Source organism: Xiphophorus couchianus, chromosome 12, assembly GCF_001444195.1.
Source record: "Xiphophorus couchianus chromosome 12, X_couchianus-1.0, whole genome shotgun sequence".
In the NCBI taxonomy this organism is placed as follows: Eukaryota; Metazoa; Chordata; class Actinopteri; order Cyprinodontiformes; family Poeciliidae; genus Xiphophorus; species Xiphophorus couchianus.
Genome location: NC_040239.1, coordinates 29,552,107 through 29,564,814, shown reverse-complemented (window position 1 = coordinate 29,564,814; position 12,708 = coordinate 29,552,107). Strand labels below are relative to the sequence as shown.

At 36.7% G+C, this 12,708-nt stretch overlaps 1 protein-coding gene across 1 annotated transcript; it reads right to left on the bottom strand.

Moving 5' to 3' along the window:
• Positions 1–1,749: 1,749 nt before the first annotated feature.
• LOC114153979 (arachidonate 15-lipoxygenase B-like) lies at positions 1,750–12,094 on the bottom strand. The gene is made up of 15 exons (XM_028032687.1): positions 11,956–12,094; positions 11,541–11,717; positions 10,728–10,932; positions 10,529–10,610; positions 9,347–9,469; positions 9,160–9,263; positions 8,618–8,784; positions 8,366–8,509; positions 6,645–6,848; positions 6,356–6,442; positions 6,095–6,264; positions 5,275–5,396; positions 4,722–4,822; positions 3,339–3,509; positions 1,750–2,398 (listed from the first exon to the last, which is right to left on the bottom strand). The coding sequence occupies exons 2-15, from the start codon at positions 11,691–11,693 to the stop codon at positions 2,219–2,221; spliced, it is 2,013 nt and encodes a 670-aa protein (XP_027888488.1). The 5' UTR covers positions 11,694–11,717; positions 11,956–12,094; the 3' UTR covers positions 1,750–2,218.
• Positions 12,095–12,708: the final 614 nt, after the last annotated feature.

The following is a 12,708-nucleotide window of genomic DNA, read 5'->3' as shown; positions in this document are numbered from 1 at the left end:
CTCAGAACAGGAAGTGCTATTTTTTTCCCTGGAAAGTTCCATCTATGGCTCTCTTGACCTAATCAAGATGATTCTGTGTTGGATGACAGATAAGAAGTTGGTCTCACTTGCTTTAAAGTTCCAAGAGTTTTCAATGGTGAGCATGGCCATGGCGACGTGGCGAAGTGACCTGTAACGCCATTGCCATACGTTTGGCTCTAAACTATACAATTTCGAGCCAAGCTGCACCAAACTCACTAGGATGCATCCTTATCCTTCCCCGAAAAGGAACCCATAACAGCCGCTGACGGGTATTGCCGAATTTCTCGACAGCGCCCCCTAGAATATTTTAAAAAATCAACCTCAAGCCATGCTTTAACCTAGAATTACGAAACTTGGTACACATGTGTATCTTGTCAAGACAAACAAAAAAGTCTCATATAGCTATGCTCTAAACCCAACAGGAAGTCGGCCATTTTGGATGAAAGCCGTCATTTTCTCTTTTTTATAGACGCCGCATCTGATCGAACTCCTCCTACAGTTTTTCAAATACAGACTTGAGAATCACTCAGCACTGTCTTGAGGCATCAAAGGTGAAAGGTTATCAAAGGATGTCTTGTACATCAAAGCATGTGGGCGTGGCTAAATGTCAAACTTTGACTATTCGCCATGAAACATCAATGTTCAATAACTAAGTCGCTGTTTAGAAACTATTTCAGCAATTCGACACCAGAGGGCAGCATTGCCCTACAAATGACAGAGATCGACTGTGTAACAGCCAGGAAAAAAAAAATTGTATTTCCTACACTAAAACACACAGAGACACCAAACTTTCAGTTATTGATCATCATTGGGTGTCCTACAATACCCAATGGTCAAATGATGACATCACTTAGGCCACGCCCCCTGAGAACAGGAAGTGTCATGTTTTACTGTGAATGGTCGCTATCTTACCCCTTTGACCTAATCAACATAAAACTGTGTCCAGAGACAGAAGACATGTTGGTGTGTTGTGGATTCCAACCCCGACCGGCTTCGATGGAGCAGGTGGGCGTGGCGGCGTGGCGAAGTGACCTGTAACATCGGTGCCATAAGTTTGGCTCTGAATTTCACAGTTTCGGGCCGAGCTGTACCAAACTCACTAGGTTGCATCCTTATCCAACTGCTGACAGGAATCCATAACAAAATTTGGTGGGCGTGGCCTCATTTCTCTACAGCGCCACCTAGAATATTTTAAATGATCAGCCCCAAGCCATGCTTTAAGCTAGAATTATGAAACTTGGTACACATGTGTATCTTGTCAGGACGTACAAAAAAGTCTCATATAGCTATGCTGTATATACGTATATTTTATTTTTGAGAATTTACTGAGTACTTGATCAGAAAGTTTTTTTAAATCACATGCCTTCGCTCTGAATCCACTCATTCCACTTCTCCCACTGAATTTGAACTGTCAGCCGGAATAAATGCAAGGTGGGTTTTTTTTCATGTTCACACCCATTAAAAATAGTGTTTATTATTTTATCTGGTTTTACCTCACAATTAAAAGTCTCCTTACTTCTAGGTTCTGATAGGAAACATAAACTTATCTAAAATGTTGTGCTTTTCTGAGGTTGACTTTGTTTCTTAAAACCCAGCCATGTGATCTTGGCTGGCTTTTCTCTTAACACAGTAAATAATTTAATAAGCTTGACTTCTCATAATGGAACAAAATCAATCATTCTTCTTGATTTTGTTTGTTTGGCTAAAAAGTGTAAGTGAAATGCACAATAATTGTTTTCTGCTTAAAAGCATTTTTATTTGCACTTTGCCAAAGATTCTTACACAGATATTTTTAAGCAACAAATTGGAGAAACTCATTTTCTAAAATGTTGATACTTTCATTTTAGTACTTGATCATAAACCCGGAAGATTTGTTTTCTGTTGCAAACATTTCTTATGCAAGACATGTCTCCAAAACACAATGTTAGATATTCTCTTTGGTGCAGAATATTATTCCATTACCATATGAATAAAAGAGAAAATACAAACTCCATTGGTACACTCATTCGCCTGACTCCGTATATCTCTGCATGTATCCCAAATAATAACATTGCACTCAAATCTGCATTATACATTTAAACTGAAATAAAATTGAAAATAATTATCATGTCCTCCCACGCCCCCAAAATAACGTGTAGCACATCAGTGTGGGATTATTATTAACTAAGAAAACTGAGAGGAAACTTCTCTTACTTTCCTAAATAGCCACACTGTTTTCTACCTCCTCTGGATCCAAGTATTTGTACGGCAGTTCCAGAGTCTTGTTTCTCTCTTTGATTGCTGCACTCAATGCTGCCAACTCCTTTTGAAAGTTCTCTATCATCTGCTGTGGAGTCTCCTCACTGAAGTGGTTCTCGAGGTACTGGCCAAGAGGTACCTGGTGAAATCAATGACACTTAGATTTTCTGCCACCGAGATGCAAATGTTTGAAAAATGTAGGCTACTTGTGTAAACATATAGAGCCATGAAAAAGCCATGGAGTTGCATAGTAGCATTTTACCTTATTTATATACAGGTTCATCTCAAGAAAATAGAAAAACCTAATTCATTAGGTCATTCATTGCAAAAATGAACCTCATATATTATAAAGAAACATTACACGCAGAGTGATCTATTTCAACCATTTATTTCTGCTCATTTTGTCAATGGATTGAAGCTACAGAAAATCCAAAAGGAAATTTCTCAAAGTTGCATAGACCAATTAATACATGGACATTTTCTTGACTGAATTTTAGGGTGGGATGGTTAATTGTTTGTTTTGTTTTGTGGGTTTGTTTTATTGATCTGTACAGCATTTTGAGCTGCTTTTAGTATGAAGGATGCTTCATACATAAAATCAATTGATTGACTGAACTCTTCTTCAATCTGATGGAAAGCTGTCAAATCATCAGTCTTTATTCTCCAAGCTCCACTTCATAACATTTCCTTACTACAAATACATTTGTATGTACGGAAGAGGATTAGAGCCACCGAAAAAAGAAAAAAAGAATTCTGAGTTTAAAGTCAGAATTCTTTTTGTTTCTTTTTTCGGTGGCCCTAATCCTCTTCCGTATGTATCCATCTCATGTAATATTTAAGATTTCAAAGAAACTGAATTTTGGGTTTTCAATAGCTGTAAGGCATACTCATCAAAATGCGCTGAATACATTAGACTGTGTAATTAATGTATGGATATATGGGTTTTTGGTTTTAAAGTTGAATAACTGAAATGGATTCACTTTTTAATTATTTTCTGCTTTATTGAGATCAACCTGTTCAAATGTTCTTGATAAAGCTTGAAAATTTTTTGCAAAACACACTGAAGTGTGAACACTCACAAAGTCACTGGACTGCTGGCTGAGCAGCCACAGGGTGGCCATCCCCTGAACAGTGGTGTTGACATCTGGCAGTGTTTTCAGCATTGTTTGTTCAGTCGCTTCCCCTTTTTTGGTTGGAGGTGGAAGTTGCAGGGAGATTGGAGTGTTTGGCATCCAGCTATCAAAGTCAAACTGCGGTATAGAAATGAGTATTATAGTTTGTTATTGATTTCTTTTGCTTGTGGAATTTCAAAATATTCAAAAGCATAAAGGTTATAATTACAGTTGTAGTTGTCTGACTGATAGCTTTAGACAGTTTGCTGACTGGATTCAGGCCACGATTGCTTGAACCTTTAGATGGTTTAAAATAGTGTTTGCTTGTTTGTTTGTTTGTTTGTTTGTTGTTTTTTTACAACCAACCTTTAAATATATTAAACTTGATACGACAACCTACCCTATCTTAACAAAATGTACATTATTAATAGAATCAAGGTAGAAGGTGCTCCTTGATATTGACCTGAGACACATTTATATTGATAATTCAAAAATAATATGGATACAAATATCCCTGCATACCACAGACAGTATACCTTATCAGAGCCACATGCGTTGAAGGATCATGAAAGGTGTTTTTACTCCTGCATTTATTGACTCACTATAGGAGCCTGGCAGAAGATCAGTTAAGACAGGGGTCGGCAACCTGCGGCTCTTTAGCGGTTTCCTGTAGGGTTTTATAATTAAGTAGTTGGAATTGGGTCATTTTTCCTGTATTTGCTTTGTTTGGGCACAGCATTGGTACTGGCTTTATAGTGGATGTGCAGATTAATCCTCTGATTTTTTAAAATTTTTTCTGAAAAGAAGCTGGAAAACTGGTTGCAAGCGGCAATTCATTGGAATTCAGGTGGTAACGTCAAAGGAGGGTTTGTGATTCTGTCAACTGTTGCAAATAAAGCTCGAGCATTGTTAATGTTTTTGTTTATGACATCTGCAAAGAAAGCCTCTCTTGCATGTTTTAGTGTTAAATGATAGTTACGTAGTCTTTCTTTATAGATGTCATAATAAACGTGAAGTTGAGTTTTACGCCTTTTTCATTCTGCCCTACGGCAGAGTTGTCTTGCTGATCTAACTGTTTGTGTATTTCTCCATGGAGATTTCTTTTTGCCAGACACAACCTTCATTTTAATTGGGGCAACGGAAAGTCTGTATTCAAAAAAACTATGTGATTTGAAGACCATGTTTGGTGAATTTGAATTATGTCCTAGCATTTGTAGCATTATATACAGTATCAATTGATGGCTTTGTATTCATTTACTCTGAAATAGCACAGCGAGCTTCAATTCATGTGCAAATAATACAAATCATATCTAAATCTTAGAAAATCATATCTAAATCCCAAACCCTTACCTGTCCACTGTTCACAGCAGCATGCTGGGCTGAGCCGGTGAAGATTACCATGGTGACAAACTTGATGAGCTCATCCACTGTGGTAAGTTTCTGTGGGATTCCTGAGAATTACAAAAAGTAAACTTAACATTCAAAAATTCGATGTTTGATCAATTCTTAACCGTCCATCCCATCCCACCGATTGTCTCTAACCACTTGTTCTTGTAGGTCTGTAAGTGGGTGAGGGTTGGGGTGGGTTGGTGCCTATCTCCAGCAGTCTTTGGGCAACATAGGGACACACAAGACAAACAACCATGCACACACACAATCATATCCAGAGGTAATTTAGAGACTAAATAACATAATAGTCAATTGACTTTTAGGAGGCAGCTGGAGTACCCAGAGAAGATCCATTCATACATGGAGAAAACGTGCAATGTTCTGGGTTGGGACCCAGAGCGTCCTTGCTACCAGGCAACAGTGCTACCAGCAGCATCACTTTGCAACCCAAATGCTTCCGTTATACAGATCTGTAATATGTTTATCAAGCCGTATTATTTTCTTTAATGTATACCTGAGCAAGGCTGGGAAAGGAATCCATGTTCATAAATGTCCAAAATCCACTTTTGAAGTTCAGAGTCTTGCTGAACCTCAGCATTGGTCTTGTAGTAGTAGCTCAAGATACCCCGCACAAATCTTTCAGACACAGAAATATTTTGTAAAACACGTTAAATACATACCCAGTAAGAGTAAAGCGTGTTTCTCCTTTCATGATTTTTTTTCCAGAAATATTACTGAATTTATGACATCTTTTTTCTTTTCTAATAATTTACATTTCTAATACTGTATTTTAAATATCACAGATTTTTTTAATACCACAAATTATTTGAATGAGCAAAATTACCATAAATGATGCAGGACAACAGTCAAGATGATTACCAGAGGAAGTTACCTGATTTAAATTTGGGCTGATTTAAATTCAACATGAGACAGGATTATAGAAAGAAAAAAAACTGAAATCCACTAAAATCTTTCTTGAATTTTTTAACAAAGCTTTATTTAGCCCCAGACATAACTCTACCCATCTGTAGTTGCTGGAGAAGTTTTTTTCCCTGGGTCACAGTATAATCATTAATGTTGTTCTGTACAAACATGATTGTTTTGCAAGCCAAAATGGAAGGCCTTAGTCAGTATAAACAACAAAGCAGTCTGAAAAGCAGCTCAGACAAAAGGCAGAAAAAAATTATTGCTACCCATTTCTCTTCCTAACACATTTATACATAATCCTAATAAGTAGAAATGTGGACGTTTTGCACAATAAGCCATCTGACGATTTGTCATTAACAGATAAAGTAGCATAATGTAAGATGCAAAATGGAAATAGCCTATTATACCTGTTGATAGTATCCCACACTCTGAGTGCATCATCTCTGTAGTAGAAGTTTGGTACGTCTTTCAGTCCGCGCTCAGCAATGTTTTCAGGCACACAGAGGGAGCTGTATGTTAAGGAGGACAGCGATCTCCTTAGAATTGTCATCATACCCTCTCCTCCAGAAGCTGAAAACTAGAGAAAGGTAAAGTCAAAGGTAAAGACAAACACTGTCATTCAAAATTAAAAATAATGATGTCCTTCTGAGTAAAGTTCTTTGTTTTACTTTGGTGAAAACACCCTCCTCAGATATGAGACTTTTCCGAGCTAAGAAGTTGATCTGCAGAGTGTAGCGAGTGTGAGGTATGAGAAGCTGAAAAAGGAGAAAACACTGTTGGTTATAACAAGAACAGTTTGCAAATAAAAAAACATATTCTGAATTACAATAACACACAGTCAAAACTTCAGAATGAGTCAAATTAACAAATGAATAGCTCAGGTTTTCTAGATGTTGCATCATCATGAGAATCTGTCAGCATAGGCATAAACACAGTGGAACCTGCAGCTTCAGTTACCTTGTAGAGAGGATGCACCATGGGCATGTTGCGCAGCAGTGACACTGCAAAGACCTCAGCCAGCAGGTGAGTGCGCAGCAGGTGAACGTTGAGCTGATGCTCACTGAAATCTGCACTTCTGACAAAAATCTTTGCCATCAGCCAGTCATACTTGGAATCAGATGGCAAGAAGATTGGATTGTCCTCTGCTGGTTTCTGCTTAAGCTACATCAGTTTAAATAAAGTATAGACATTTATTTGATTACGGGTAAATCATACAGATGAACAATGTTTCTGAAATTGTTTAGTATTTTTTTCTGCTGACTCTTTTTTTTTTGAGAACCTCTGTGAAGAGTTTGAACTTAATCCAAAATTTAACTTAATATAGTCTAAAATCAGATTAAACAGACCAGTAGTCAGATAGGCGTGTGTGTTTGAAGATATAACCCTTCGACAAATGAACAAAATGAACAGACTGGTGGTTGAAGTGATAAACCTATCATCTTTGTGTGATCTGACTTCCAAGTTTTTCTACAAGTCTACTTTCTAAGAAAGGAATTTGGCTTGCTACTTATGTCAATTCTTTTCAAAATACACAACTTGGATGTCAATCTTGTTCTTGTTCTTTCTACATGTAAAATTGGCTTGATTACTTCACAAACTTATAACACCACAGTAAGTGTTGCCATCAGGCTTCAATGTCTTGCTAAAAGTGCAAATGTCTCATTTCAGAATCAGAAAACAACAAAAAAAATGTTGGTAGTGTGAAGGATCCATGAATTGCAATTATTTTTAAAAGCAGATGCAGGATTCAAAAACACTTTTTTTAAAAAACAAAAGGTCCTTTGGAGTCATGTATCCCTAAAACAGAAAGAAAAACATAATCATTTTGTTTTAAATAAAAAAAGACCACTCTAACAGGAATGTGTTGAATTAATATCTGAGAAGTAGTGATCAGAAGAAAATCTTATAAATCAGCAGGTTTAAACTTTTCCCCAAACAAAAATACAATTATTAATTAAGTTAATTAGAGCATAAGTACAAAAATACAGCATATGTTAGTGAGGGGGTAAATCCCTCTCACACTGACTGATCAATTTATTGAAAAGAAAAACTTTTAACTGCATACATTCACTGCTGCAATGTTTTACAAAGTCACTGCGTAAAACAATGTATTGTACTGTTGAAGATGCTAACACCTGCACACCTGTTAACACCAGAGTAACAATGCTAGTCACAAAATAATCTGAATACTGGATACTGTCCAAATTTTACATATTAAAAAAAAATCTTTTAAATTACAGGTTTTGTGACAAGTGGTCATGAATTACTGATAGACCAGTGTTATCATAAAAGGCTTACCAGACAGCTGTCCTGGTGGGTCCTCCAGCTGTGATCAGACATTTCTCCTCACTTCCTCCTCATTCCGGCAGTTATCATGAAAATGTTTGTCTTATGAACTTGATTTGAAAATGGCAACTTTGCAATGAATACTTTTATCTGGAATGGCTGTAGTGTTAGACATTGATGTGCATGTTTTGGGTTCCAAACTCAACCTAATCAATGGTTGCTTGGTCTTAAGAGCCTGGTTCTTTCTGTGAAATATTTCCCCAAAGTTTATGTTATGCCCGACTGTCTGGTTCCTGCCAAACTTTAATCTTTTGGCTTGTACAAAAAAGACATTTAATTGAATACTTAATAATTTGTGTACTTTAATTACTGTATACGAGTGCTAATCTCACCTGAATAGCAATTGGCATGAGTTTATCATCTGGAGTTTTGTGGAGCAAGACAAGTGGAGCCATCAGGTACTGCTTCTCGTCATTGATGGTGTTTGTTTTCACTCCATCCATTTGCTTGTAGTCACAAAGGAATATGTTGCCTTTCTGTTTAACATTTTAAGAAAATGTTAACAATTTTATTTAAAAATGCAAGAACCTCAAATCTACTTAGAGATTTGTAGAGATAGCTATTTTTTTTATATAGACAATTACTTTAATTTCTTCTGCCAAGCTGCAACAACCATCAGGGAAAACCATTTTGTCAGTAACAGGAAAGTTGCCAGGCAGGATGGTGCAGCGGCGAATCAGCATGGGATTAATCCCGTTTAGAAACTGGTAACCAAAAAATGCATCTTCCATCCAGTGTTTTTGGACATAGTCTGTAAAAAAAACAACAAAAACACAATTCTTCCCCAAAAAACACAATAAATTTGTTTAAAAATAAAAATGAAATGATAAATACAGCCTTCAAAAATGGTGGAAGAGCAAGCTGAATTTTTTGCAGGCCATGAGAGCACTTTGATCTTTTTGTTGTTGTTGAAGCATAAACATTCTAAAATACATTGTGTCAAGGAGAATTATTTTACATTTTCATCCAAATCACCACAAAACAAAAGTGTCACTGTGTTCTTTTTACAAGGAACTTTTTGTTACAAAATGCAACTCAAACAATTACAACAAATATTAAACCCACACCACAGTCTTAACAGGTTTCATGGCTTAGTAGGATTAACTTTAGCGCAGGTTGTCATTACCAGATATATCAGACTGTTTGCAGGAAAAAACTCTGTTGATATCATCAATGTTCTTCCAGTTTGTTTTTTTATCAGCCAGCCTCTTCAGTTTCAGCTCTGCCAGTCTAGTTAAGAAAAAACAAAAAGTTAATGTGACATAAAAATCTCAAATCAAAGGCATCTGTGTATCAGACTATTAGGAGTTTACCCTGTGCTTGCTGTGAACAGAAATTCAGTCTGCTTGGTAAAGGAGAACCTGACTTCAGCAGGTAGAGAGAACGGGCCATCTGCTTTTATGCAGTGAGGAATTCCTTCCACATACACATCCCAGCTGAGAAAAAGATAGAATTTCTCTGCTGTTTTATTTTTAGTACAGATGGAAAAAATGATTTTGTTTCTCAATACAAAACACACCAGCACTTAGTAAATTAGAATTTCATCAAAAAGGTGATCAAAGTGAAGCTCACACCCAAATCAACATTTTTTGCTGATAACCTATCTAAATAAGCTATCTGGGCTTCTGTCCTTATGTTTCTGTGAGAATTTTGACATTTTTGTGCAATTCTTTTAGTTCTGCATTATTTTGCTTAAAATCGTTACACTACTGGTCTCTTCGGTCAAACGGTTCTTAGACATTTGAATTGTCCTATTGGTTGTACGGGTTGGTACAACTTTGTCACTTGTGGTATATTACCACAGCCCCCCGTCCCTCCCCAGCTCTTGCTCGCCACTCTTAGCTTGGTGGAGAGTTAGGAGTAAGAAGTGCTGCCATGGCGACTGGCGGGCATTGCTAATGGTGCCACTCAGTTTTAGAAATGTGTGATTTATTTGCAATTTTGTGTTACATTGTTACATTATATTTAGTGTACTTTATATTATTTTCCTTCTTTTAATTCCACTTAAAGTCTGTTGTCTTGTGAACCTTAATATTTCACCATAACAGGTAAAACACTCTTATCTTACCTAGGCGTAATTGCGTACGAATACTTTAGACAATTTTTTGGAGAGGTACCTTTTATAGTTTCTTTTTTTTCTGTAGAATATTCTGAATAATATTTGTCATGTTTGGTATTGTTGCAATCATATGCATAAAAGAAGTGTATTTGTCCACCCCAATGCTTATGGAGGAAACGCACAAAATATTCTCTTAAGTAGATTAAGAACATTTGAAAAACAATCTGTGCTCAATTTGTGATTACTTGTGATTAAACATTTTAGTAGTTTGACAGGCCTGTCTGTCTATAAATTTGAAGTTTATAATATAACGAGTTTCAGTGTTATATTGAATTGCTGAAGTACATTTACTTCCAAGTTATTAAGATGCACTCGTAAATATAAACTCAGACAGGGAAAAGGGGGTTTTTGTGTTTTTGCCACTCTGATTTCTCACCAATAGTCTTTATGACGTTGCTCGAGCTCTTGTTCCCGGCTGTATCTGCCAAGATGATGGTCATCGTCAAACCCTTTCAAGGCTGGGAAAAAAGAGAGGAAAAATATCATGTGATGATGTGTTGGTATTAATTTGCTCCTGTCTTCCTCTAGTTTAACAGAACCAAGCTTTTAGGAGAATTTGCGGCTGTTCGACGGACCTGTTCCTTCTCTGAAGCGGTGCACCTTGCCGTCAGTAATCCAGCGGTAGATGGGGAAGGTGTAAATGTCTCCCCCTGGGGATTTGACTTCAACTTTAGCTGGGAACCAAGAATCTTCTGGGAACAGCAAAAGAGGCTGTTTGTCAAGCTCTACCAGCACCAGTTTTCCAAGGGACGTGGGGGAGGAAACTGTAAAAGATGCCACCTAACACAATAAAAACAACAATTTGAAATCATAAAAAGACGTCAAGTGCATACTTATAGCAAGAGGTCAACAACGGTAAACCACAGCAACAACAATGGTTTAGATCAATGAATGCTTGTCTACATTAGAGTATCTTGCTCAAATATATTTTGCAAATAAGAACAGAGAAATATCAGCCTGTACATTTGTAAAGCTGGCAGAGACATACGCTAAAATAATACCAGCTGTAGTTACAGAAAATGGAAGTTGTTTTGACTTAAGAGTGCAAATTCATGACTCACTTTTTTCTCATTTTGTTTTTAAAACATTTTTGTAATTATATATCCTATTCTGTCCACTTCCCAATTATACATTACTTTGTGTTGGTGTATCCCAATTAAATATAATGAAGATTGCGGTTGTAGCATGACAAAATGTGAAAAGTTCAGTGACCTTTAATACTTTTGCAAATCCCTGCATTGTACTTCTCCGGGATGCATTATATAAAACAATGCGGTGACTTTATATCATTACACATACCCTGTTGTGAAATAAGTGACAGTTATTTTGTGATTCTTGGTCTAAAGCTGCTCTACATTTGAATTTGAAGCTCAATCTTTCAGACTTACAGCTCCTTTGACAAATGCTGAAGCTCCTCTCAAGCTCAACAGCAGCTTGCGTTCATTTTCTCCTCTTGTGCCAACCAGCTTAATGTAGACATTGTTGAAAGTGGTGGCAACGGCACGATTAGCAGTGTACACAGTTACTTTATAATCCAACATTTTTGCTGTTGAAAATTGATCCACCTTGATGTCAAGAGGGGGAAAAACAATCATCATCAACACTGATTGGTTGGTTGCTCTAGTTCATTGCAATACAATTCAAAAGGATTGTCCTGATAACTAACAAAACGTTTTACAGACAAACTGATGAAAGACACTGGATCACAATGAAATAGACAAATTCAATTTGATATAACAACTACAAATAGAAGATTCTTGTTTGTTTCTGTTTTTCAGCAACTTTTGAATGTACTAGTCTTACCTCTGCTAATGAGATCACAAAGTTTCCCTGAAGAGCTGCTGTGTTGATGCAACTTAGCACCACTGTTTTCTGTATATATATATACACGTATTCAATGGGAGTGTTTGTTAAGTACCAAGGAACAGCTATGGTAATGAAACTACCGTACATGGAAAGTAAACCTCCCACCTCTCATCTTTAGTGTTTTTCCTGTTCTTACGTAAATGTGGGGACTTTCACAACGTGAGATATGGATCTTGAGATATAGATAACATCAGTAACACCTGCATGTCACTGCAGAATGACACACTGATAATAACAAAAACCAAGATTTTTGTTTACAATTGTTTTTCCCAGAACAACAAAACAAACTGAGCGCATGTTAATTTATTACTTAACACAAAGATGGTTTTTCACCGTTTTTCACACCAAACCACATTTAGAGTAAGCAACACATATCTTGGATGCAAAACAATTTCTCTGCATAGTTATTTGATCAAAATCCCTTCTTACAGACAAAAAGGATTTAGCAAGAACTCTACAAGTAGTAGGGCGGTCTTGTAAAAAGTCAACAAAAGGAAGACTTATTTGCATATTATCTGGTGCTGAACTTTTGGCAACATTATGAGACTATTCATTTAATCATTTAGGAAATAGCTTGATGTTTAACGCAATACCTGGAATGCAGTATCTGACAGTTATGTGTCATGTTTGGCAAAGTACAGAGCTGAATTGTTGCCTGACCACATGTGTTCAGCATTGTTAAAGCACATA

Excerpts from the sequence above, each read along its gene's own strand:
- LOC114153979 (XM_028032687.1), bottom strand. The coding sequence starts at position 11,693 with ATGTTGGATTATAAAGTAACTGTGTACACTGCTAATCGTGCCGTTGCC. Across the intron at positions 6,849-8,365 it reads TCATGCCAATTGCTATTCAG|CTTAAGCAGAAACCAGCAGA; the intron begins GTGAGATTAGCA and ends AAACTGATGTAG. Across the intron at positions 4,823-5,274 it reads CCTTTCCCAGCCTTGCTCAG|GAATCCCACAGAAACTTACC; the intron begins GTATACATTAAA and ends TGTAATTCTCAG.